At 41.1% G+C, this 26,502-nt stretch overlaps 1 protein-coding gene and 1 long non-coding RNA gene across 4 annotated transcripts in view; both read left to right on the top strand.

Annotated features, from left to right (window-relative positions):
• atp2a3 (ATPase sarcoplasmic/endoplasmic reticulum Ca2+ transporting 3) overlaps positions 1-7,512 on the top strand; it is a 60,811-nt gene extending 53,299 nt beyond the window's left edge. For 2 of the 3 annotated variants that reach the window (XM_037748250.1, XM_037748252.1), the window contains 7 exons: positions 701-921; positions 1,013-1,215; positions 2,512-2,597; positions 2,959-3,092; positions 3,870-3,987; positions 5,063-5,180; positions 5,475-7,512. In XM_037748250.1, the coding sequence (XP_037604178.1) occupies positions 701-921; positions 1,013-1,215; positions 2,512-2,597; positions 2,959-3,092; positions 3,870-3,987; positions 5,063-5,180; positions 5,475-5,521 (927 nt within the window). In that variant the 3' untranslated portion in view covers positions 5,522-7,512. Of the gene's footprint in view, positions 1-700; positions 922-1,012; positions 1,216-2,511; positions 2,598-2,958; positions 3,093-3,869; positions 3,988-5,062; positions 5,181-5,341; positions 5,376-5,474 lie in introns of all 3 variants that reach the window. The other variant, XM_037748251.1, reaches the window with a different exon arrangement.
• Positions 7,513-9,098: 1,586 nt separating this feature from the next.
• Positions 9,099-12,737, top strand: LOC119475620. The gene is made up of 2 exons (XR_005203839.1): positions 9,099-12,008; positions 12,144-12,737. It is a non-coding gene; the product is annotated as an uncharacterized LOC119475620 (long non-coding RNA).
• Positions 12,738-26,502: the final 13,765 nt, after the last annotated feature.

Genomic DNA, 26,502 nt, shown 5'->3' on the forward strand with positions numbered 1-26,502 from the left:
AACAACAATGGAGGAGAAATGAATACACATAAACCGGCGGGTTCGTCCTCTCTCCTTACGTGTTTCAGCCTTCCCTTCATCCAGAGCAATTACTCCACCTGGTGCTGTCATTTTTACTTCTGCGGACGTTCCGTATCATAGCAACCAGATGCAACCCTAGCGTCTAAGCTGAAAACAAAACACTGCCCCTCATTGCCCTTCTGTGTTCTGCATTTAACAATATATAAGTAACTAATAAGTCATTTGTTTTAAAATCATCGTCATCTTTGTCATTTAAAAGACCAATAATATACCTAATAATACCCTAACAATAAAGATTATTTATATAGCACGGAAGTCAGAAAAAGGCCATAATATTGCATATCGTGCTGTTGATTAATTAAAATTTAGTTTTTCCTTCAAAGAAGTTATTTAACTTTTATCTTCCGAAGAGGTTTATTCAGCTTTTTGCTCCTGAAAATATCCCTCTGTTATTTGAAACCAGTTGTAGTGTCCACATAAATCTGCCTCTGTTTACAAGTAATGTTGCAGCCTGAGAAAAAATATTGAAATGACTTGGTGTTGATGTTTGACTCTTGTATGTATATACAAGTAATGTTTTGTGATTGTTGGAATGTTGGATTATTGGAATTCAAATACGATCCTGTGAGTCAGGTTTCTGATGCGTTATTAACAGAATGAATGATTTTTCTCGTCCCAGACAGGAGATGGCGTGAACGACGCCCCGGCCCTGAAGAAAGCAGAGATCGGCATCGCCATGGGCTCCGGCACAGCGGTGGCCAAGTCGGCATCGGAGATGGTGCTGTCTGATGATAACTTCTCCACCATTGTGGCTGCCGTGGAGGAGGGCAGAGCCATCTACAACAACATGAAGCAGTTCATCAGATACCTCATCTCCTCTAACGTGGGGGAAGTGGTCTGGTGAGGAACAGAGACGCACACTGAGATCCTCACCTTCTGTCGGACGTCCTCGGCTGACGTTTTGTGTGTCTTCTCACTCTCTGTTCTCCAGCATCTTCCTGACGGCCATCCTGGGTCTCCCTGAGGCTTTGATTCCAGTCCAGCTGCTGTGGGTGAATCTGGTGACCGACGGCCTGCCTGCCACCGCCCTGGGCTTTAACCCCCCAGACCTGGACATCATGGACAAACCCCCCCGCAACCCCAAGGAGCCTCTCATCTCCGGCTGGCTCTTCTTCAGATATCTGGCCATTGGAGGTAGGATTAGCTCTGGCCTGAACAGACCACTGTGAATCATGTCAGAATGTAGACGGGTTTATAGTTTACAGTTGAGGATGGGTTGAACAAAAGTTGCTACAATGTCATGAAACCTTATCTATGGACATTTTCAATATTTAGAAATAAAGACACTTGCTGGAAACTAGTCAAATTATTTTTTAGAGGTGAATTTGATATGCACCTGCCACTCATCTACCTCGTCCCTGCATTTGCAATTTTTTTTTACTACACCCCTCTCATTGACAGACATCTGTCGACTAGCCAAGATGACACATAAAATTCCATTGAAAAAAGGCAGCTGCTATTTCTCTTTGCAGTCTTGTTGTAGTCGTCATCTCTTTCGTAGTTTTGCATCTCTTTGTAGTGGTTTTGCATCTCTTTTTGTTCTTTTTGCATCTCTTTGTAGTCATTCTCTATTTGGTTGTTTTGCATCTCTTTTTTGTCTTTTTGCATCTCTTTGTAGTCGTTTTGCATCTCTTTTTGGTCTTTTTGCATGTCTTTGTAGTCGTTTTGTATCTCTTTGTAGTTGTTTTGTGTCTCTTTTTGGTCTTTTTGCATGTCTTTGTAGTCGTTTTGTATCTCTTTGTAGTTGTTTTGTGTCTCTTTTTGGTCTTTTTGCATGTCTTTGTAGTCGTTTTGTATCTCTTTGTAGTTGTTTTGTGTCTCTTTTTGGTCTTTTTGCATTTCTTTGTAGTTGTTTTGTGTCTCTTATTGGTCTTTTTGCATCTCTTTGTAGTCGTTTTGCGTCTCTTTATGGTCTTTTTGCATCTCTTTGTAGTCATTTTGCATCTCTGTTTGTTTTGCATCTCTTTGTAGTCGTTCTCTTTTTGGTCTTTTTGCATCTCTATGTAGTTCTTTTGCATCTCTTTGTAGACATTTTGCGTCTCTTTTTGGTTGTTTTGCATCTCCTGGTAGTCGTTTTGCATCTGTTTTTGGTTGTTTTGCATCTCTTCATCTCATCATTTTGTGTCTCTTTGTAGTTGTTTTGCATATCTTTTTGGTCTTTTTGCATCTCTTTGCAGTCATTCTCTTTTTTGGTAGTTTTGCATCTCTTAGTGGTCATTTTGTGTCTCTTTGTGACTTCCCAACAAGAAATGTTAGCAGTAACTTCAAACGGAGCTCCGGCCCGGGGTCCCCTAACCTTTTGGGTCCCTGACCCTGTGCCCAGTAGGCCAGTTCAATAATCCATCCATGCCTCCTGGGACTAAACTCATCTATCTTTATAGTTATAATAATCTTATACTGAACCTTTTTTTCTGACTGTTTTTCCTGTAGGATATGTGGGCCTTGGAACAGTCGGTGCTGCCACATGGTGGTACCTGTTTGATGAAGAAGGCCCACAAGTGTCTTTCTACCAGCTGGTGAGTTGCATAACATTGTCCTGCTCTGTCTTCCTTAATGTTCTGCAGCACGGTACTGTCCTCAGAATATAGTTCTTTATTTTGATATGTACTCCCTTCCAGCTTTCTGGAGACAGTAATATTTGGTGATGGTGTACAGAAATAGAAAGGGAAGTAAGACCCATGTGGTTTGATTGCACACGGGGTGGGGACGAGGCCAAGCTTCTGCAGCTGTTCCCCCATCAGATCTGAGCTCCATCATTCAAACCAGGTCGCAGGGGTCCTGGCAACATCCTGCAGACACACATGCAGGCGCAGACGCACGTACACACACACACACACACTCAACACACACTTAACTCCCGACTGCCTCTCTCTACAGAGACACTTCATGCAGTGTACTGAGGACAACCCCATGTTCCAGGGCATAGACTGTGAGGTGTTTGAGTCCCGCTTCCCCACAACCATGGCCCTGTCTGTGCTGGTCACTATCGAAATGTTCAACTCTCTCAACAGGTAAGCCATCTTCTGTTGGATGTAGAAACACTCCTTAAATGTCACGGCTGTCGGATATTTATTAAAAAAGAAGACACTGTCATTCAACAGACAGCACTCCTTTTGGGAAAGAATTAGCCATCCGTCTGAGGGATAACAGCACGGTCTCCATGTCAGAATAACACATCCATCACAAACATCAACTCTTTTCACTGCTGAAGGACTTAACGTTGCTGTTTATAATGACCGTGTATTTTAGAATCTGCATTTGGTGAATGTGGCAAAGGAATTAGCCACGCATCTTAAGAAATGGAATAATTCTTATTTGGGGAGGCAGAAAATAAAAAAGGAACAGTGGTATGAAGGGAAAACTCCCCGTGTTTTTGCCAGGATTGCTCATGGAGCAAGTCTGTCAGTGGCTCCCTATAGAAACAAATGCGAATGTCTCATTTAGGAAAGAATCTGAGAAAGGGAAGGATAGAATAAAGAGCTGCCTGACCAGTGAAAATGTTATCCCTAACCAAGACTGACAGAGGAGACACATGTTTACATGGTTACTATCACCCACATAAGGAGGCTGATGTTATGATGCACACATTTGATTCATTGCACGGATAATATAATTAAATCTCGGCTTGTTGCTCTAATTGTAATGTGCTATTGAGATCTTGTGAGCTTGCCAGAGTCGTTCTCGTTCGATCTTTGCAACATTATAGAAAGACTTCCATGTAAGTCCCTAATGTCAGGTTGAGCTGAAGTGTTAACATGTTTTGATCTATTAAAATGTCTCCCCGCCAGTTTGTCTGAGAACCAGTCCCTGATCAGGATGCCTCCCTGGGTCAATTTTTGGCTGCTGGGAGCCATCATCCTCTCCCTCTCCCTCCACTTCTTGATCCTCTACGTTGAGCCTCTGCCGGTAAGTATTCATCCATCCATGAGACACTTGTAGACTCTGTCACTGAGCCGACTTGGGATCTAAAGGGCGTGATGAAAAATGGATATTGATAATCATACATACTATGGTTCAACTGCATGGCAGTATTTATTAAAAGGCAGATTCTTCTTGACAGTGTTGTGTTCTAATGGCAAAACATACCTTGAGAGAAAAGTGCAGTGGCCCTGAAAGCTCAACACACTGCAACTTCAGAAAACAAAACCAAATACAGAAACACAACTGAATACAGAAACACAACCAAATGCAGGAAACACAACCGAGTGCAGAAACCGAATACAGAAACCGTAACCGAATACAGAAAATCGATCCGAATGCCGACAACGCAGTCGGATACAGACAACGCAGTCAGATAGAGACAACGCAGTCGGATACAGACAACGCAACCGAATACAGAAAATGCAGTCGAATGCCGACAATGCAGTCGGATAGAGACAATGCAGTCGGATACAGACAACGCAGTCAGAAGGAGACAACGCAGTCGGATAGAGACAACGCAACCGAATACAGAAAACGCAACCGAGTACAGAAACGCAACCAAAAACAGAAAACGCAACAGAGTACAGAAAGCGCAACCGAATACAGACAAGGCAACCGAATGCAGACAACGCAGTCGAATGCAGACAACGCAACCGAATACAGACAAGGCAACCGAATACAGACAAGGCAACCGAATGCAGACAACGCAACTGGATAGAGACAACGCAGCCAAATACAGAAAAAACAACAACAAGGGGTCACTAAATATGGTGGGTATGTTCATCCCTTTTTAGTGTGCCCTGGAAACGTATGTTGTTTTGTAACTCTTTTCCGTTGCGTTCTGTGGAATCACATGCTTTTTTGTATTTAGTTGTGTTTTTTCTATTTGCAGCGTTTTTTCTAAATGCTGCGCGCGTTGTCAAAACGGTGAAGATGTTTTCTTTAGTTACAGTGCGTTGAGCAGAAAAGGCTTCATTGCATAGTGTCTACTGTGGCTCTGTCCAGCATCTGATGCATTGTTAGAAGAGTTTCTGACTTTTGGATGTCCTCTGTCCTTCAGTTGATCTTCCAGGTGACCCCGCTGCGCTGGGCCCAGTGGATCGTGGTCCTGAAGATTTCCATTCCAGTCATCCTCCTGGACGAGGCACTGAAATATATCTCCAGGAACCATCTAGAAGGTATGTTGAGTGTTTTTGGTCCACTTATCCCATTGAATCAATCCAGAAAAATGTGGGGTCTGAAATATTTATAGTTTATTAAAATCAATGATTGTCGAAAATCAGATTTTACTGACTCTTCTCTTCTGCTCTTTTTTTCCTCTCCTGCACTTCTAATTCAGCCTAAACTCTTTTTATCTCACCTTCTGTGAAAAGGTACTCCAACCTCTTCATGCCTTTCTTCCCTCTCCAGTAGAGACAGCTATATGATCACACAATGTATTCTAAATGATGTGTTTGTTTTTATCCTGGCAGGTGATGAGGAGAAGAAATATCGTAGGAGATGGCGGCAGCTGAACTAAAACCTCTCCCTCAACAACACACTCACACACTTAGACACACCTTCCCTTTATGAGCTAGAAACCTTTTCTCTCCCCTGTCCTCATTCCCCACTCCTGCATGTCCAACAAAAACCACCACTAGAAACGAGCGGGGCTTGCATGAGAACGAGTGTGCGAGAAAGAGAGAGCATGCGTGTTCCTGCGAGCATGGCTTTGTACGAGTGTGTGAGTAAATGAGCGCTGTGTGCGTGTGAACAGGCAGATGCAGGCCTGTCTTTATAGTTGCGAGAGCGAGAAACAACTGCAGAAAGAAAAAAGATACCAAGGCTCTGCTTTTTAAAGATTTCTGCTCATCGGTTTTACAGTACAAACATTGTGGTGCAGTAACTGGACTTTGGGGGAGGGAGGAGAGGGGAACGCAGGTTGAGAATACTGGGTGGGAGGGGAGGGGGGGGGGAAGGATATTATAAATTAGCACAGAGACCGAAAGAGAGATGGAGAGGCTCTGCCACTGGAGAAGAGACTGGTGTACACACTGGCAAAAGAAGAGCATCAGCAAGAACGTGGAAGGTGAGAACAGCTGGCTCTCGAGGCGCCGTGACCGGTGCAGAGAGCCACCGTTTCTGTGTGTGTCCACAAAAACATTACCGGTCTTCTGCCTTCCACACTACCGGCAGTGAGATCCAGCCAGCTCTGCGGGAGCGCGGCCTTATCCGCACAACACAATTACATCTCTGGCCAGTTTGTCCCAGCGTTACTCCTTCGTCGCTCCTCATCATTTGATCGTGTTTTATGAACTCTTCTTTTGCCTGTCTTGCTCTTTCTCTTTCTCTTTCTCTGTCTCTCTTTCTCGCTCTGTGCCGAGGAGGCAGCTGTGGGCCCGGGGGCAGGGTCGTGACCTTATCGGGTTCTTATCGTCGCTCCGCCTAATGGTGTGAATAGCTTTACGCCGCTTGACCGCTTCCTTCCTCTCTTTAATTCGAGGAGCTGAGGTCAGCTCACAGACTTGTCAAACATATATATATATATATTAAAACAAATAAAAAATGTCAAACCGCAACCAAACCAGCATATCAGTAGAGTAGTTGTCAGCCAGCCCGCCCAGCTGGTCTTGTTAAGCCTCACTTTAATGTCCATCTGCTGTGCTGCCATTGCAGTTTTAGCCGTCAAATGTCTAAATTAAAGGCAGAGATGAGCAACAGGATGAAGCACCAGGACATTTTGTACATAATAATTGTCTCGGAGCATCACGTTGTTTATCTGCTTTTAATTTATTCAGTTATAGAGTGCTACAGGAATGACTCCTAAAACCCGGAAATGAGTTAGCATTTTAGCACTTCCGGTTCCCTCGTCTGGAAGTCAATGGGTTTTTAGTTAGATGCCTGAAATAAGGTCTGTGGTTAACACAAGCTGAAGAGATTTGTTCTACGATATAAAATACGTCAGTATATACCCCAATCTTGAATTTTGAAGTCTTAGCCTATAGTTCGTCTATAGCTTAACATTAGCTTTTTACTTCTGCCGATTGCATACACGCTTCAGAAATCATAAAAGTGGTGTTCATTTGTGAAGATTATCTTGCTGAACAAAACGTGTAAGTATCATAAACGTGTGTTTGCCACAGAACTTATTTTCTGCAATAATCCAAAACCCAATGTAAAAATCCCATTGGCTTTTTGTCAAGGGAACCACGGTGATGCTAACCTCCTGGTTGGCCTACAAAAATACCCCTAGAGCACTCTATTTGTAACCCTGCACCAGCGCTTATGTATGTGTGTGCGTATAGCCTTACTTGAATTAGTTTGTCTGATTTGACTTGATCGGTCGTCGCATCGCACAGATGATGTAGTTAACGTAAGTTAAGGGTAAACTGCTCGATTGTGTCAGTCTCACTTGGTCACGAATCATTTATATATTTAACATCCATGCCTTATACAGCCCACTGCACCTCCACATTGAATATGTGGTCGACATGAATGTGTTTCTGCTAGCCTTTAATCAGCCTTTTCCCCCACCGCCACCACTGATGTTCATTGTGATCGCTCAAGGTCTTGGAGACTCTGACTGTCCACCTGGTCTGTTTGATAGGGAACCCCTTTTCGTTGTGCTTTGTTGCGCTGCTTCCCTCAGCTCCTCCCGCTCTCTCAGTGCTTTAGCGACTCACTTTGGTATTGTTTTATAATGACTAAATAGTGATGTATTTGACTGAATGAACCCACGCGGCATGGATTGTGTCTTCATTATGGGTTTATGTGTTGGGCCCTGGTGCTCTGCGGACTGGGTCAGTGGTGTTTTTGGTCTCTTGTTGCTTCCACGTAGGACAGAGAGTGTGCACATTACAAAAAAAACACAATTCAAATGAATTTATTAAAGCAACGTTTTGATTCCAGAGCTCTTCAAAGCAACTGTTGCCTCTCTCTGCGAATGTGCAGATCTTTTTCCTTCCTTTTCTTGCTTCCAGACCTGATTTCAACAAGCAGGACTGATCTCCGCAGTGTGACATAGAGGAGCATAGTTTAGAATTTAAAGGAAACTCCATCCTTAAGCACTTTCAACATTAGTGACCAATCTGCTCTTGCTTACGGGACTCTATTTAGTTGTATTCATCTATTTTGTTGCTTGGTGATGTTTTTTTTTTTTTTTTTCAAACTCCAGGGGATAACTAGCCAAACTTAGATGGCATGACATCATCGAGTCCAGATATTTCCAGTTCCACATGCTCTCTGGGGTCATTCTTGGAAATGTACAGTAGGAAATCATTCACTTAAAGGGGACATGTCAGGAAAAAACTCACTTTTTCAGTGCTTGCGCTCGTATATTTAGGTATCTGGAGTTCCTACCAACCCACAAACTGTGAAATAAGAGTCTGTTTTGTGGGCTGCCTAGATCAGAAATCGTGTGATTCAAGAAAGCATTCAGATTTGGCTCCCCTTCCTATGTCACATGCAGGCTCATTAGAATATATCGCCCACAGCTTGAGAACTACCTTTGTAAAGGTGCACCATATTTTTAACGCAAACCAATCAGAGCAGACTGGGCTTTTTCTAGAGGGGGTCTTAAAGAGAATGGCGCTAAAACGGAACATTTCAGACAGAGGGTGAAAACAAAGGGTGGTAAAATAATGTGTTTTTTTAACATTAAAGGGGATATATCATGATCATATTTTGGGTTTCTACTAGAACGTGTTTAAAGCCCAGTTTGCTCTGATTGGTTTGCGATAAAAATCTGGTGCACCTTTACAAAGGTAGTCAAAGAACGTATATTGTCAAGAAGTGAAAGTCCATTGATTGTTCCATTGCAACATCAACACTTTCGCCATTTTTTGACTGAAGGCGAATAAAACATCTGTATAAAAAGTGCTGTACAAAATTAAAACTAAATTATTTCTATTTTATTGTTGTATTCTACCGTAATGGCCTGTTTTGAACAATAAAAGACTATAAATATAATAAGCGTTTTCAGTCCAAAATGACCAAAATTTGCTTCTATACTCTTTGATGTAGTTCTCAAGCCGTGGGCAGTAATTCTAATGAGCCTGCATGTGACATAGGAAGGGGAGCCAAATCTGAATGGCTTGTTGAATCACATGTTTTCTGATCTACGCACCCCACAAAAAACTGACTGTATTATCTTATTTCACAGTTTGTGGGTTGGTAGGCACTCCAGATACCCAAATGTATGAGCACAAGAACTGAAAAGTTTTTCAGGATATGTCCCCTTTAAGGCATGTAAACGTGTTCGACAAGAAACGCAAAATACAAGTATGAACCTGGAAAAGAGCATGATATGTCCCCTTTAAGGTAGAAATTGAACCACAGACGGATGACAACATGAGAAGATTTAAGGGTGGAATATTCCTTCAAATTTTATACCAGGAGCTGGATTTTGTGTCAAGTAAATAATGGCTTAATTCTGACTCTATTTGACATAAAACAAAGCGTTACATGTACGTTCAGTCTTTGTTCCACCACCGTGAGAATGTGGCACCTCTGTCCAGACCAGCAGACCACCTGTCCCCGTCCCAGCAGGTCTCCATGGCTCTGTTAACATGCTGGCACTCTGGCCACCAGGCACTATAGGTCTGTATAGCCTTGTTATTTACTACTGAATCCTCAACTCTGTACAGAAGATGAGAACATGATCGCATGGAACCTTGTTACTGTAATAATAACCTATACAGTATGTAATATTTAATTTTTTGATAACTTACATCAATGAAACCTACTTACCAACAACACAGACTTGCGAGAAACCTTTTTTTGTTATTTTTCTTTGAGCACATGGTATCTAAGGATCTCCTCTTTTCTGTTGTTTTGTAGAATAGAAAGGTTGTTTTCTTCATTGTTCCCATTTGGTTTTTACAGTTGCTGGGGTTTTGTGTCTTTTACTGTAGGGGGAAGAATATGACGTTATCATGTTTAAGATAGACAAGAATCATGCTTACGCTAATTAATGGCGATGATCATTTCAGTGATGGTTATCTGGTGTGAGAATGTTCCAAGAATTTGTGAATGAACTGTGTCTGGTTTACACTGAGCGATAAGCAGTGATGGATTATGAAGTTTTATGACTGTACATTGAAGGGCTTGGTGTGGACGCAGGCTCTAGAGACCCCGACAATCCTTTTGGGTCTTCTAGCATGGTACTCTAAGTCTTCTACCATCTGTTAAACGATAACCACCTTTACTAACAGTGAAGGAGTGATCAGGTTCATGTGAATAACACCTGACCAACCGTTCCCTTTTTCTGTCTATATAGACGAGTAAACAGTCTCTAGAGCCCGGGTTCCACCTCTGAGAAATTAAAAGGATTCTCTGTATTGCCTTGTTAATATTAATTGTGGACACATAATTTTATAAATGACAAAGACGTGGAAATAAAGATAATTTATCTTGTTATTTATTCAGAGGTTGTGTTCTTTTTTTATGTGCTGTTTTAAATGAGAAAATGTAACCGTTTTCTTTGGAACTACTTTATACCAAAGAAATAGTCCCAAAGAAAACTGTTGACAGGGAGGTTTTGTTGGTTATTTATAATGTCGTTTTTCAATTCTTTACGGACCCTGAACTAAATTCCATTCAGAGGTTTTCAGAGTTGCATATTTCAAAACCTGGGAGCATACGATAAAATGATCTGCAGCTTTCTGACCGTTTTTTCCAGGGTGAGCACAAGAATACAAAGACCTTGGTCAAAATGGGTTTTGCAAGTTACAGTTTTTCTCCATTATTTTGATGAGATGTGTGTGAAATGATGTTTTAAAAGGCCTAGTCTGGGGAATAGGTGATACAGACACAAACACTTTACATTTGCAAAACAGCAAGCACATCCTCCAAAAGGTGTTTTCACAACCAAACAGCTTGTACGGGCGCTGGATCAGGAAACAAACTGAAGGTAAAAGTCTGGCAACAGATCTGCACACTGTACTGGTAGATCCCAGAAAATTACGTCTCCATGTGAGGTCTTTGTCAGGCATTGTCTAATAAACGTAACAAAGCACAACCAGCAACCTATAGATATAAACACATCTCTTAGGTGGTTGTAATCTGCAAGATTGACAGTCAATCTACTCTTGGGCTGGACCAATCCATGGGGGGGATTATGAGACAATGGGCCCCTGGGTACAGACATGCAAAAGGCCCCACCACCTCCCCTAAATAGGAGCAAGACACACCGACTTTATCGTTGTTGAACCTCTTTTTGCGGTTGTTTTGGTCTTTTTGTAGTTATTTTTTTGTCCGTGGTTGCTTTGTCCCTCTTTATAGTTGTTTTGTGTGTCTTTGTAGTCTTTTTTTAGTCTTTTTGTAGTCATTTAGTGTCTCTTTGTAGCTGCTGGATGACACTATCTGGTACTCTCTATATACTACTCTCTATCTGTGGAAGAAATACAGAAAAAAACAAATAAATATAATATACAAGAACATATTAAATATTTTTAATTGATTCAGTAAAATATCATACGTGAATCACATAAATCACTCAAGATGATCTTAGAATCTAGTACATAGAAAAGTAGAAAATAATATATTATATGTCAAAAGGGGTTAAATGACCAACGTACAAACTAGCAATGAGCTAACTTTTGTGTTAATTCAGAACTAGTCATATAATCAACAAAGTCACATACTGGTATTTAAAAGGAAAATACTGCAACAAAAACTCTTCATTTAAGATGTCAGCCGACACAATGAAACGCATAAAATCATAACTTCAGACCTGCAAACATGAAGTGCTGATAAACAGAACTGAAAAATTAAATGAACAAACTATTTAAAGCAGTCTGTTTACTGCTCCATATGCTTTCCTTTCATTTACATCAGACCACACCAGCTGTAACATCCTGCCTGCTCAGAAACCCTAGTTAAACTGAGTTGGGTTGGCTTTATTGCCACTATAGTAAACAGTAAAATACACAAGGCACCATGAATATAACAGATGAGCTAAAAATAATATACCTTTAAATGCAAGAGGTTTGCAAATCACAAGTCAAATAATTTAATAATGGTAAAATGTGCAAAATATCATAATATTTTGATGACGTTGTCAATCAATTTGTTCCTCGTGACTTCATATAATTGTTTTCTGTTTCTATTTTAATTAGTGCTTTTTAAAAATACCAATATATTAGGGTCCTGGGGGACCCCAGTCAAAAGCATCTAATTGCAGCCTATGCAGTTTAATAGATGGAACTATTTATTGACTTCATGTTTGCCATGGTTCCTAATTAAAAGTATCACACACTATCAGTGGGGTAGAGGTACTACTAAGGGTCGTTGCTACAATAAATCGGACCCTGTTAAAGAGGTCCAGAACCGGATCTAGAACCGGATCTAGACACTAAAATGGGAGAGGATGCAGTTTAAGATAATCAGAAAATACTCATCCATGTTGCTATGTTGGTTGTGTCTTTATCCTTTACTTTAAAACAATACATGAGTACAGAGTATTATTCATCTAATCTTGTTACCAACCCAACAACTTTAGTATCATGCATTAAATCAATGGAGAAGTGCATTGAACCTTTTGAACCAGCAGGGGGTGATGTTACACCACCTTGCCTGTACTGTATGTATAAAGCTGTAAGGTCCTGTCAGGAGGTTTTATATGTACAGTCCCCATTCCTCTCAAGTAGAACCGGTCGTTTTGTTGTGCAATGAGGACTAACCCAATGCCGCCTGTGTCTCCTATTTTTTTGTGATTGACATTTTCCTGAATTTTGAAAGATATAAAGGACAATATACACATAAATAACTCAACATTAACTTGTACAAATACAAATTAGAATACAACCAAAATAAAAGTAGAAAAAGGCTGTGATGTAGTTGCAACTAAGTGGGCAAATAATGTGTGTGTGTATAGTGTACCTGGGAGGGAGCTAAGCCATGAGTTTGTCTTTAAGGGCCATTAATGTACCTTTCTATCTGTCTATCTGTTCATATGCAAGTCTGCGATTGATGGTGCATGAACCGACCTCCACTGTTGGACGAGCAGTCTCCTAGCCAAGATAATAGTGGTCTGGACCCAATCAGTATAGATAGAGGGAATCATGTCTTTCAGGGTAGACGGATCCCCCAACAGAAATAAGCGAATGCAAAAGGGGACTTCTAGGGCAACAATTCTCTGGATACAATCATGAACTGATGTCCAAAAGTCCCGTAAATTGGGGCAATACCATAGGACTGGGGTTAAAGGGGAACACCACGTAATTTAGGTTTCTAATATGTTATTTCCGTGGCCTAGATGAGTTCAATCAATATTTGTGAACATGAGCTTCTCTCTCTCAAAGCCAGAAACCAGAGAAGTAAGTCTCAAACTTGTGATGACATAGGGTATAAAATCTGGAGCTGCTCCATAGACGATGAATGGGAGACCCACAGAGTGTTTGTTTTCTTTTTTTATACCCAAATGAGCCTCATTCTATTGTAGTGTTCTCAGCTGTGAAATAGAAAATGTTCCCGTATGCTCAGAACATTCCCCTGGGTGCTCTCAGTGGCATCGACAACATCTCGTTCCATTCATTGTCTATGGAGCGGTTCCACGCTTTACACCCTATGACATCACACATTTTAGTTTTGGCACTCTAGCTTATGATTCTGGGAGACAGTTGTTCATGTTTACTAATATTTTTTGGACTGTCTTAGACCATAGGAATAACATGTATAATGAATTTTGAAAATGGGCGCTTCCAGCACCCATGGGTCTTTTAGGCTTAACCCTATACAATCTAGAGGGTGTCCAATACATTCTGTTAATAATCTGCGATAGAATTTAGCTGTTTTTGTCTTGAGCACACAGTGTCAACACAGCTTTTAGATTCTGCCTAAACACAATCACATGCAACTACACCTAACTGCCTTTCTGACTACTTACCAATTACCACACAGCCGTCATGCTTCCTCAGATCTCCCATGTGAGAACGACACACACCCTCTCTGGGGGGAAGTTCCTGGAGGGAAGGTGGGGTCCCAAGAGCTGCAGGGGAAATAGAAGAGGATCTCATTAGTACTATCATCAGCCCGTTATTTCCATCCTGAGCCTCAGAGGGATGCAGGATAGGGAAAGTCAGCAGGGGCACTGTCCCAGTGAAACACACACAAACACACACACGTGGCAGCTGAGAAAACACAATGATGGGGAAATGGAAAGATCACATAGGGAGACGAAGGTGTTGGGATGGAATAGGTTCTTTATGTCTAAATTTCCTGTAATAATAGGGTGCAAAACCTCAGATTCACAGCATAGACTGTATGTACAGTAAGAAGTGGACGTTTAAAACGTGTATGGAAGAGCATGATTTTGTGACAACACAACTTCACTACTGTCAAACCAGGATGAAGTTCTAACTCAAAGCAGGAGTCACAGATGTTTGATAATGATCAGGTGATGCATTGTGCCTACATTAGACTAGCCTTACTATGCACATACAAGGCTGTGCGCTGGCTGATTTGCACCATGACTCATATGAGAAGAAGCAGAGGCTGCTCGCTGTGCAGTGGGCTCCATGAGGACACACTTCTAGAGAAGGGCCTTGAGACAGAAAAGGCCTGAATATACTTTAAATTTGAGGGGATGATTGTGCTGTGAGGGAGGACATCCTGCACTGTATCCCGTGGTGTCAGCCAGTGTTGTGCTGCGAGGCTGAAGCTGTTGCCAAGAAACTAAATGAACTTGAAATAAACTTCCCCCTGCACGGCCACGACAAGGAAGAGGAAGTAGCGTCCTCTCAAAGGCTGCAGCACCCAGCAGAACCACTGTCTGCTCGGGCCACCAGCTGATGAATAGTCTAATATACTGGGTGCAGTGTTTACAGGGACTGGAGGCTAAAGCCAGTGGTGAAGTACTGTACTTATGTGCAAAAAGTACTAGTGTGAGTATTTTCTTTTCATGCTACTTTATACTTCCACTTTCAGAGGGAAATATTGTACTTTTACTGCATTACATTTATTTTACAGTTACTGGTTACTTTACAAGTACTAAAAAAAACGCATACAAAACATAAGAAGAGCTTTTAAAATATTATGTTTTGTTCTAGATTAAACCATCCAACAATATAAATTATATTAGAAAATGAATTGATAACTCTTTTGTTATAATTTTTATGCAAAAATGGCAAACATTTGATGTGCCTTATCAAATGTGCGGATTTGCTGCTTTTCCATGTGATCATTTTGTTCATTTATTTATTTATTTATTTATTTTTTTGTTTTATTTTATTTTATTTTATTTTATTTTATTTTATTTTATTTTATTTTATTTTATTTTATTTTGTTTTGTTTTGTCTAACCATTGGTTGGATAAAACAAACAATGTGTTGAGTTGTGCTTATGGGCTCTGGGTAATTGTGATGAGCATCTCTCACTACTTTATGAAGTTTCACAAACCAAACAATCGATCAATTAATTTATCGATAAATATATAAAATAGCTAAAACATTCCATTTTGTTTTAAGATACAAAACAATAAAAAAAGTAATCACAAAATAAATAACTAAAATTGATAAGTTAGGTCCACTTCATCCAAATAAAACAGTAAAATGCTATTTACACATTAATGGATGAGCATTAATAATCAAATAGTAATAAGTAATACTGTAAGCTGTCATTTTTCTACATTGAACACTTTCGATACTTAAAGTACACTTTCCTGATTATACTTACTTTTACTTAAAGGTGCAGCGTGTAGGATTTGGCGGCATCAACTGAAACTTCTCCCACTACGGTGGCCGGCGGAAAAACGTGAAACGCAAATGAGCGAGTGTTTTGTTTGTCCATTCTGGGCTACTGTAGAAACATGGCGGCCATAAGCTCATGTTTACAATGTTTACTAAGGTAATAAATCAAGTGAGAAGTAGGCTCATTTTCTCATAGACTTCTATACAATCAGACTTCTTTTTGCAACAAGAGGAGTCGCCCCCTGCTGGACATTTGATAGAATGCACATGTAAGGCACTTCCGCAATGGCTTCACTTCTCAGAGTTGCCCACGGATACAAAGTAACATATTGGACATATTGTGGAAACATAACCTTCAGAGAGAGAATGAGTAGATGTAATTTTAAGAAATTTAACTAGTTAAATGAACTTTAAGACACAAATCATTATTCAAAGCTAAACTACACTATATATCTAGTAGGCCTGTCACATAAAACGAGCACCATACTCTCACACAGAAGAATGCCACCAACATGATGCCTCTTTTATCTCTCTCTAAATCCAATCTCCATTATCCATCGCTCCACCGGAGCCGCTCAGTGTCTAACAGTATAGTATAACTCACCGAGGTGTAAATGTATGTGGATGTGAGGTGTGTAGTAGAAGCACTGCTCAGCAGCACATATCCCATGGGGGAATAAAAGGTTAAACGTATCTCTTGGTAATCTAATTGATTGTGATGGCCACAGTTGATGAATTTATTGCCTTACAAAGCATTCAGTGGGGCTACAGTGGAGCCCCAGTAATTACATTGTTAGGCTATACCCTCTGCAGTCACAAATGACCGTTCTGCTTATCTTCACTAATTACTGAGACGTTTCATTTGGGCTGTAGACCAGCAGGGGTGCTGGCTGCACTTTTGCTCCATAAATTCCCTGTTTTTTAAATGCAATCTTGAATAGAGGAGCAGGATAGGAAATTACACACATGCATATGTGATTATAAAACATATAATATAATTCCCTGCACATATAATGCAGTGTAAATCATAAATGGTGATAATAATAGTGCAGTGAATAATGGAACAATGGTACTGCAGGAACCTAACCCTTTATTAGGCTATACTCTCTATACCCTCTGCAGTCACAAATGACTGTTCTGCTTATCTTCACTAATTACTGAGACGTTTCATTGGGGATTCTCTCAACTGGGAAATGGCCAGTAGAGGCGCTATAGCTGCACTTTTGCAACATAAATTCACTGTTTTGTAAATGCAATCTTGAATTGAGGAGCAGGATTGGAAATTACACACATGCATATGTGTTTATAAAACGTATAAAATAATTCCCTGCATGTATAAGGCAGTGTAAATCATAAATAGTGATAATAGTAGTCAATATCATTTGGGATTCTCTCAACTGGGATTTGGCCAGCAGGGGCGCTATAGCTGCACTTCTGCTCCATAAATTCACTGTTTTTTAAATGAAATCTTGAATAAAGGAGCAGGATAGAAAATTGCACTCTTATATATGTGATTATAAAACGTATAAAATAATTCCCTGCTCTTATAACGCAGTGTGAATCATAAATGGTGATAATAATAGTGCAGTGCATAATGGCACAATGGTGCTGCAGGAACAGGGCGGTTCTTAGGACCCGTGGATTAATTTCTTGTGGAATAATAAAAGTTGTCTGTCGACGTGCTTCAAAGCAGAGTCAAAGTGTGTGTATGTGTGTGTGAGAGCAGCACTCCTCCTCCTGCAGTGGTGCAACAATAGCCAGCTGCTGCTGCTGCTGCTGCCGGCGGAGCTGCGCGTGGACGTTCAGCCGCTGGGTGTCTTCTCTCTGCGGGCTGAGCTTCAGACACAGAGAGGCTGGTCCGTGGTTATCCGGAAGAGAGGGGTGTGACACATGGGACACACATCTCAGAGCAGCTGATTCTGACACACTTCTCACACCAGAAGCCTGGATGTGTTTTCTGCGAGTGTATTTGTAATAATCAGCTGTAGAGTAGAGTGAAACCAAACAGGCTCCGTGCGTCCAAACGGGACATCCCCCACCTTCCTCCTCTGGATCGCTGCTTTAAAGGGGCTACAACACGCCTGAAGAGCTCCCACTCATTAGGGTGAGTGAAACTTTTAATATCATTTCATAATCTGAAGTGCATTCCTGTTTAGTCATGGCTCGAGCTGCGTAAATGTAGGGAAGTGAAAAGCTGCTCGTGCTATCAGTGCACTAATGCACGTGTTTCCTCTCTGTGTGTTTTATTGTTGCACATAGGGAGGGTGTTTTATTGACTCCTCTGCAGCTGCACTAGGTTTTAACCACTTTGCATACACGCTTGCGCACGAGCACGCACTTTGCACCGTGAAATTGTGGACGCTGCACGCCAATAATGGGCCATTGATGTGTGTGTGTCATGCACCTGTGTGTATCCTCCTCATGTGTTACAGAGTGGGGGGATTCACCAGGGAGGACCAAAGTGGTCCCTGATTCCTTTGAGTGTCTAGGAATGAGTCCAGAGCCAGACAGACAGGGATGTGAGCTCTGATCACAGGTTTCCCCCTCAGACCCATCACACATGGGAGTCTGTGTGTCTGAAATGCAAACTAGTGCTGAAATAATTAATTGATTAGACATGTAGACAGACAATTAATCAACAACAACACTGCTGGTTATTGATTAATCATTTAAAGCGGCAGTAGGCAGAATATTTTTTGGTATCATTGGGCAAAAATTCCATAATAAACTTTAAGCATATTGTAATTCAGGTGTTCTGAGGGAAAACTAGACTTCTGCACCTCATGGCTCTGTTTTCAGGCTTTAACAAATCTAGCCGGTGACAGGAGACTTTGACCAATCACAGGTCATTTCAGAAAGAGAGCGTTCCTATTGGCTGTTCACTAAACAGAGGCAGCTGTCAATCACTCACAAACTCTGATCAAACGTGCGGTCTATTTCTCGCCTCAAATGTTTTCAGAAACATCTTGTAGTGTACTGTTTAACTGTAAAATGAGAAAGTTAGCTCTGGCTGGTGGGCATTTCCTCAACTGATCTCGACGAAGCGGCCGGGTCACAAACTTTCTCATTTTACAGCTAAACAGTACACTACAAGATGTTTCTGAAAACATTTGAGGAGAGAAATAGGCATTACAGTAACAGAATATTGATTCATATTTGATCAGCGCTGCCTAGTTTGACCGTTTGATCAGAGTTTGCGAGTGATTGACAGCTGCTCAGAGATGGCAAGGCTCCGGCTCGGCTCTGATTGGTTGTTTTCCTCCGGTCTGTGAAATCTTGCAGATGCCATTAAGAGCACCGGAGGACACAGCGGCACATGACTTTTTTCAGATTACCTGTCTAATGCACTACTGTCAGGACATAGTGCACAAAGCTATGGTAACGGCCGCAGTTAGGTTTAGGAAAAACGTCAGAAAACACGTCACAAACGTAACTAACGTAACTTCAAAATATCTCAACAACACTTTGGGATGCGGTCTCCTGGTTTGTTCCACCTCTCCACCCGCTCACCATAACCAATCTTTCTCACGTTTTGATTCTACGTCAATAGCTTGGAGCGTAGCATATTTACACAGATGCATTTACCTTGCTGTCAATACAGACTACATGGCGTACAAATGACATGCCAAAAGCAAGAAAGGCGTTCTTATTATTGCATGCGAAATCACTTGCGATTACCATCTCATTTATACGCCATTTAGTTTGACCGTGCTGACACCGTACACCAATACATCTCGGTAATTTACAGTACAATTAGCTGAAAATGGGTACAGCTCTGGCTTGCTTTTAGTCAGCACTTAACCTTTGTTTTTATATCTGGAATTAATTTGATTTCAGTTGGTAATGTGTTCCAGAGTTGGCAGCCCTTTATGGAGAAAGCTGATTGTCCAAATTTAGATCTACGATGCTATTTCACAGCTGCCACTCACCATGTGTTACTGTCTTGTCTTTGGATATATCTGGAAAGAGCCTCAAGACAAAAATGAGTGAAGATCTCAAAGCTAAGTATATTGTGTCTTTTTAATCTGCGACAGTGATGTAACCAGACAGGCTTTTTATCCCTCATTTTCAGTGCCTGATTGTATACGGATTGTAGACGGTGATGCTTGAGCCCATACTGTCATACAATATGAAGAATGGGAGAAAATCATAGAGCGCATAAATAACTGGGCTTCCTGAGTCAGTATCTATGTAGTGCCTGATTCATGTTAAACCATTAAGGTTGGTTTCTTTACTTGTTTATCAAATTTGAGCTGCGGATGTAAGATTACTCTTCATTGACCTCCTCTATTAATTTATTCTATATCGTGATTTTAAACATTTTCAAGTGAGCCCTCTTTTTAAATGGAGAAACCGTTTTTTTAGAAACTGGGTGTCTTATTTAAACAAGCGACGGCTTCATGTCCGCCTCAAGTGGTGCTCATTCTACCCTGTTCACGAGTCGTTTAATCCCCCATTCATGAGGCACGGGGGCTGAATTGTTCCTTTTGAATTCACTTGAAGGATGACTTCAAAAACGAATTGACTCTCCAGCGCTGCACCTTGAAAAACAGCGAGTACATGAATGACATGTAACAAATTAGTGTAGCGTCTCCACTTTTGTTCTCAACCCCCTGAAGAATGAATTGGCAGAGTCTGCGTATAGTGCCTGCTCACTGAAGACAGAAGCAGTTTCACTTTTGGTTGGCTTACTTTGGCAGCATGATGATCTTCACATGCCGATATTTAGCATGTGCTCTGCTGAATTGACCGTAGGCTGGGTGTATTGCTGCTGAGCAGTTCGACTTCACAGGATCATGATGCTGCCTTGCATGTTGTCCTGTTGAACCTGTCATCTTGCATCAAAATTATGGTTTGTCCCGTTATGCATAACGAACAAAACTAAAAATAGACCACAAAATGTTCCCAGAAATTGTCTTTCTAGTATGGATTTTTTTGTCTGGGTGGATTTTCCTTTGAGGAAGGAGGTGTATTCTGATTGAAAGGAACAAGGTTTGCACTGGTGTAATGCCTCGAGTCATTCTGACTTGTGTTTGCAGTGCTTTGCTTGGTGTAAATTAGCAACTCCAGCATCACTTCTGCTTCTCTTGCCCACTTTTTTGTTGCTGAGTGTGCTGACGGCTGTAATACTTCTTCATGTGGGCTTTGATAATCATACCAGAGCTGCGACCCAGCTACTGAAAAAGAGGACATGTCAACAGCTCCCAGCTCCTTCAGCCCCTCCGGGAAATCACTTGAGTCAAGCTGGGGGGGGGGAAGGAAATCAGCATTGTGTGTGTGTGTATCCTTGTGTCAGTGTGTGCAGGTGTATGTGTATGTTGTGTCTTTACTACACGTCATGAACAGTTTTATGTTTTATTGCCTGGACATCATTCACCCATGTCATGTCAGGCACAGCTAAACTCTGAGAATCAGAGAATAAACAGGGAGCGTCTCTGCTCTTCGACTGCACTGTGCTGGTTAGTGAACACTGCTGTGCCCTGCTGCTTCTCTTATTGCAACAATTTTCTATTTCCGGTCCTCATACCAATTGATTGTGATCACTTAATCACTGTACAGCTACATACCATCTGCAGGAAGGGCCTTTCTTTTATACAGCCAAACCAAGAGACCCTTATATTTGTTCAATGTGTAATTGCTTCATGTATCCCCCAAGTGATCATCATCAGTGGGTTGCACCTCCCCATGCATCTCTGTGTGTGTCTGTGTGTGTGTGTCTGTGTGTGTGTGTGTGTGTGTGTGTGTGGCTGGCCATGAAGACAAAGCACTCAGAAATGGATGAAAATTGAAATCAGTGCATGACCTAGATGGGTTAGGCATTAGTAGGGTTTGATGCTTTGAAGTATATCCATTAAAGGTATGAGTGTACTAAAAGACAGCCTGTAATTAAAACTAGGGCTTTCAATCGATTCAAATATTGATTCGCGATTAATCGCAATTTAATCAAATTTTTTTCTGTTCAAAATGTACCTTAAAGGGAGATTTGTCAAATATTTAATACTCTTATCAACATGTGAGTGGGCAAATATGCTGCTTGATGCAAATGTGTGTATATAGTCATTATTGGAAATCAGTTAACAACACAAAACAATGACAAATATTGTCCAGAAACCCTCACAGGTACTGCATTTAGCATAAAACAAATATGCTCAAATCATAACATGGCAAACTCAAGCCCAACAGACAACAACAGCTGTCAGTGTGTCAGTGTGCTGACTTGACTATGAGTTGCCCTAAACTGCATGTGATTATCATAAAGTGGGCATGTCTGTAAAGGGGAGACTCGTGGGTACCCATAGAACCCATTTTCATTCATATATCTGGAGGTCAGAGGTCAAGGGACCCCTTTGAAAATGGCCATGCCAGTTTTTCCTCGACAAAATTTTGCGTAACTTGGAGCGTTTTTTAGCCTCCTTCCCGAAAAGCTAGTATGACATGGTTGGTACCAATAGTTAGGTTCCTTAGCTCCTTAGGTTTTCTACTTTCATATGATACCCGTATCTTCAGTCTAGGTTTAAAACTTCTTGCCAACACACAGCCCTATTTTTCACTACTGTCAGAATATAGTGACAAAAAGTTATTTTTTTTATTAAAGTTACCAACTGTAGCTTTAATGAGTCACGTAGAAATAACATTTGCACAAGAGGCGGTAGAAATACTTTCAGAGAATAGCTCCCCTCAGAAATGTAAGACAACTCGTAATGTGTGACTGAATTGTGTTTTCCAGACTGGAGTGTTAAAAGGTGTTCAGCCTTGTGGAATCCACAGTGAAGAGCTCTTTATTTGATATCCGACAGTCTTTCATATTACAGCTGTGGGAGAAGAGTACTAACCGCACCTGCTGTCGTGTCTCTGTTACAAAGCTGGTACTGTCGGCACTGCGTCCGCCAACTCTTCTGAGCAATCAGCCTTCAGTTCCTGGAAGTTCTCAAGGTGTGTTTGTGGAATCGCTCCAGTGTGTGTTGTTGTAACACAAAGTTAACAGTATAACAGGCAAGCTTTCCATCTGCGTTGAGATGCTCTTAGAAATGATGGCCATGTCATTGTGTGTTTTTGTGTATGAGAGAATCTGTTGATTCACCACATGAGTGAGCTGAAGCACATTTTGTTTTGTAGCATGTTTATTAAGCACGTTTCAAATCTGGCTTCAGTCTTTTCATGGTCTCTATCCAATTGTCATTATGTAAAGGGAAAAAATCAGCCCTGTGATCCTGTTAAAGGAGCAGTGTGTAGGATCTGGTGATATCTAGCAGTGAGGTTGCAGATTGAAGCCTCTACGGTGGCCGACGCAAAAACGCGAATGGCCCCATCTAGAGCCATTTGAAGCAGAGCCAGTGCGTAGTGTGTGTGTATGTATGTGGGAAGTGAGTGGTGAAGAGAGAGAGAGAGCGGCGGTAACGGGAGCGAGTAACGTTATCGACTCCGGCACAAAACAGTGTTAGTGTTAACTACTGTAGAAACATGGTGGCTGGCTCTGTGAAGATGACCTGTTACCTAAGGTAACTAAAAATACAATGATTGTTATTATCAGGTGATTATACACTAAAGAAAACATGCGTATTAATAATATATATCATTTCTGCCAATAGATCCCCTTAAAGGTTACACACTGGTCCTTTAAAGGGACACTCCACTATTTTTACATTTTACACATCAAGGTCAGTTTACTTGTTAATGAGTACTAGGGGTGTTAATAATTAACCGTTAACCGACATTAACGTTGTTATCTCATGTCAGCTGGTGTTGGCCATGTTTCATGCTGTCTGGAAACAAAGACAAGCATTTGCATGTTATGGGAATATCCGGAGAGACGACGACAGCAGAAACAGCTGATCAGTCATGTGAGTTAAATGTTTGCTACGTCAGAATTTATGCTGCAAAGGCATTAATATAATCCATTTATTAATATTGTCCAATTCTTTTTCAACAATGGCAAAAAGGCTCTCAACTGAGCGTTACAACCTTTTTTTGCCCCAATTGAGGAAGTTTTATTGAATTCAGCCATTTCCATACAGATTTTCCAATGCAATACTTAAAAATGCGCATAAAAATATATAGATGGAAACACGGCTATTGCGAGTATGTTAGCGTGTTGATGTTAACATTTAGCACAGAGCATGGCAGTGGCTACTGTAAGTACAACCTGCTAGTATGGCTGTAGACTTACAGTTGGGGCGGCTGTGAGTGTGTGTGAATGAACATTAGATTAGATCCCGATGGGAAGGTTTGAACCTTGTATGGCAGCCTCTGCCATCAGTGTATGAATGTGTGTGTAAATGCTGACATGTAGTGTAAAGTGCTTTGAGTGGTCGAAGACTAGAGAGGTGCTACAGGCCATAAATGCAAGTCCATTTACCATTTTACCATAGTTGTGTTAGAATATATTGAGAACCTTAATAGAATGTATCAAAGGCAATTTCACTGGAAAATGGTTACCCTGCTGTAATTGAATGTTGCCTTTCACACTTGCATTTCTGCACCCTATTCCAAATGATTCAAACGTTGGCTACAATAAAGAGGACCTATTTATGCTAATTTTCAGGCTCATACTTGTATTTTGGGTTTCTGCTAGAACATGTTTGCATGCTTTAATGTTCAAAAAACACTTTATTTTTCTCATACTGTCTGTCTGACTATACCTGTATTCACCCTCTGTCTGAAAAGCCCAGTCTGCTCTGATTGGTCAGCTGGCCCTCTGTTGTGATTGGTCTGCTGAACAAAACTCTTCAGACTCCGCTCAGGCTCCGCTCTAACTAGCTTTGTTTGAGGACGCGCCAAACTAGCCGCTAGGCAGGTATCATGCAAATGTGTTACTTGGTGACATCACCACGTTACGGAAGAAAAGACGGGGCTTCAAGCAAGGAGCAGTGTTTCTGTGGGGGAGAGTAACTCCCTTTGGCATGGACTTTAGGCTTTGTAACTTTGCAGACCTTTTACATCCACTAAAAACTATATAAGCATAGTTAAGAGTACAGCAAAGGAAAGGGAAAAAGCACTTAAGCATAGTAGGTCCCCTTTAAAAGAAACATAATTGTGAAACTTGAAGTGAGGCAAGTCAGTTACAAATGTTTTAGAGTGATTGTATAGAGTGGATATATGAATACAGTTGCATTAGTTATTAGTTGGTACTATGCCAGGCGCACAACCCCATCTGCAGTAACCTTCATTATTCAGAGCACGACCAGTGAGGACTCTGAGGGTTCTCAGATCTTTTAGTTAACCTCATCGAAACACTTCTCCCCCATTCTCATTAGCCTGAGAGACATCAGCATGAATTAGGCGCCCACTGGGAACCTACTAAGGCTGGGACGATTCACCTATCTCCCGATTCGATACCATCACGATACGCGGGTGACGATTCGATATGTATTGCGATTCGATATTGCAATTTATTGCGATTTTTGTTAACTTTTTTAACACTGGGCCATGGGAAAAAGTTGAATCATACACTTTTAGGGACTTTCACTTTGGAAAGTCTCTAAATGAATCCAGTAAGAATGTTTGATTTTCAGCATGTATGTAGTCAGAGATGTCCTGAAGTCAAATATATCAGTCATTGTCAGGAATTATTTATTATATTTTTCCAGCATACATTTTTTTTTGCCCTGTCGCCTTTAATGTTGAATATCTATCAGTTCCAAGACAAAAACAAGTAAAACCTAAATTCTCTGAAAATGTTATACTGTATGCCTTATCTAAATGCTTTGGTAGTTCAAGGTATTATTCTGCTGTGTGTAGCCAGAGCTCTGCTGAACTAACTGAAATAACTGAAGGCTGGTTGAGTTTGTGTCCGTCCTCTAGAGAGGATTGTCCGTGTGCTGTCCAAAACCCTTCCACAGATCCTGACACCAGCTTTTCCTCTGTGGCCACCTGTCGCAGTGGACTCCTCTGGGTATACTGCCATCCTGTCCTCCTCTCCAGGTTACCCTCTGTTCTACATCATTTCATTTCCTCCTGGAGGGGATGACAACGTGCAGAAAGATATTGATTTTATCTTAGATAATAAATAGTAGAATAGTACTTGAAGTGAATGCCCACACACTCACAGAGAATGTTACAGTTTGCCACCCAACCCACATGTGGCAGCTATCTGTTACATACACAGTAGTAATGAGGTATGCATCAACAGATGGTATTTTCTGTGTTTACATCTGATTCGAGGGTGGACTTAATCGTGTGGTACAATGACCAGGTGTGTGTTGCACGCAGCAGGGGGTGTGTGGCACATTCTAGCTTCTATATCTATAAAAAGAGATGGCTTTGTTCCATGTCCATGCAGCTGAAGGTGTCAACATTGTAGAGTTGGTATCAGCATGGACAGTATATTCGTTTGTAAGTTACCAACTCCTACGGTATGTATTGTAATTGTCGCATTCTGTAATATTGCAATTTGTTTGTACACATCATCCTGGAGGCACGGCTCTTGGGATGATGGTGTCGTTCGGTCCACCACTTTGGTCCAGACTGAAATATCTCAACAACTATTTTATGGATTGTCATTAAATTTGGCACAGACATTCATGGTCCCCAGAGCAGGGCTGTACGTTAACTTTATTGCACATAGCACTGATGCTACAGAGGAGTTTACCGATCGTTTTATTTGTTGTTATGTTTTGTTATAGCAGCTGATATACAAGGCTCCAGACTAACTTTTTCACCACCGTCCCGGAACCGTCCTGAAAAAATAATTTAAAACATCCCGAAGTCAGTAGTAATAATCCACAATTAAAACCCCGTACTATATTCATTCATGGAGCTCTGCAAGTCACTGCATGTTCTACAACACTGTCCTGCAAATATTTCAGAATAAAAGCCTTGTGTTAACAAATGAAGG

Source organism: Sebastes umbrosus, chromosome 17 (assembly GCF_015220745.1).
Source record: "Sebastes umbrosus isolate fSebUmb1 chromosome 17, fSebUmb1.pri, whole genome shotgun sequence".
Taxonomy (NCBI): Eukaryota; Metazoa; Chordata; class Actinopteri; order Perciformes; family Sebastidae; genus Sebastes; species Sebastes umbrosus.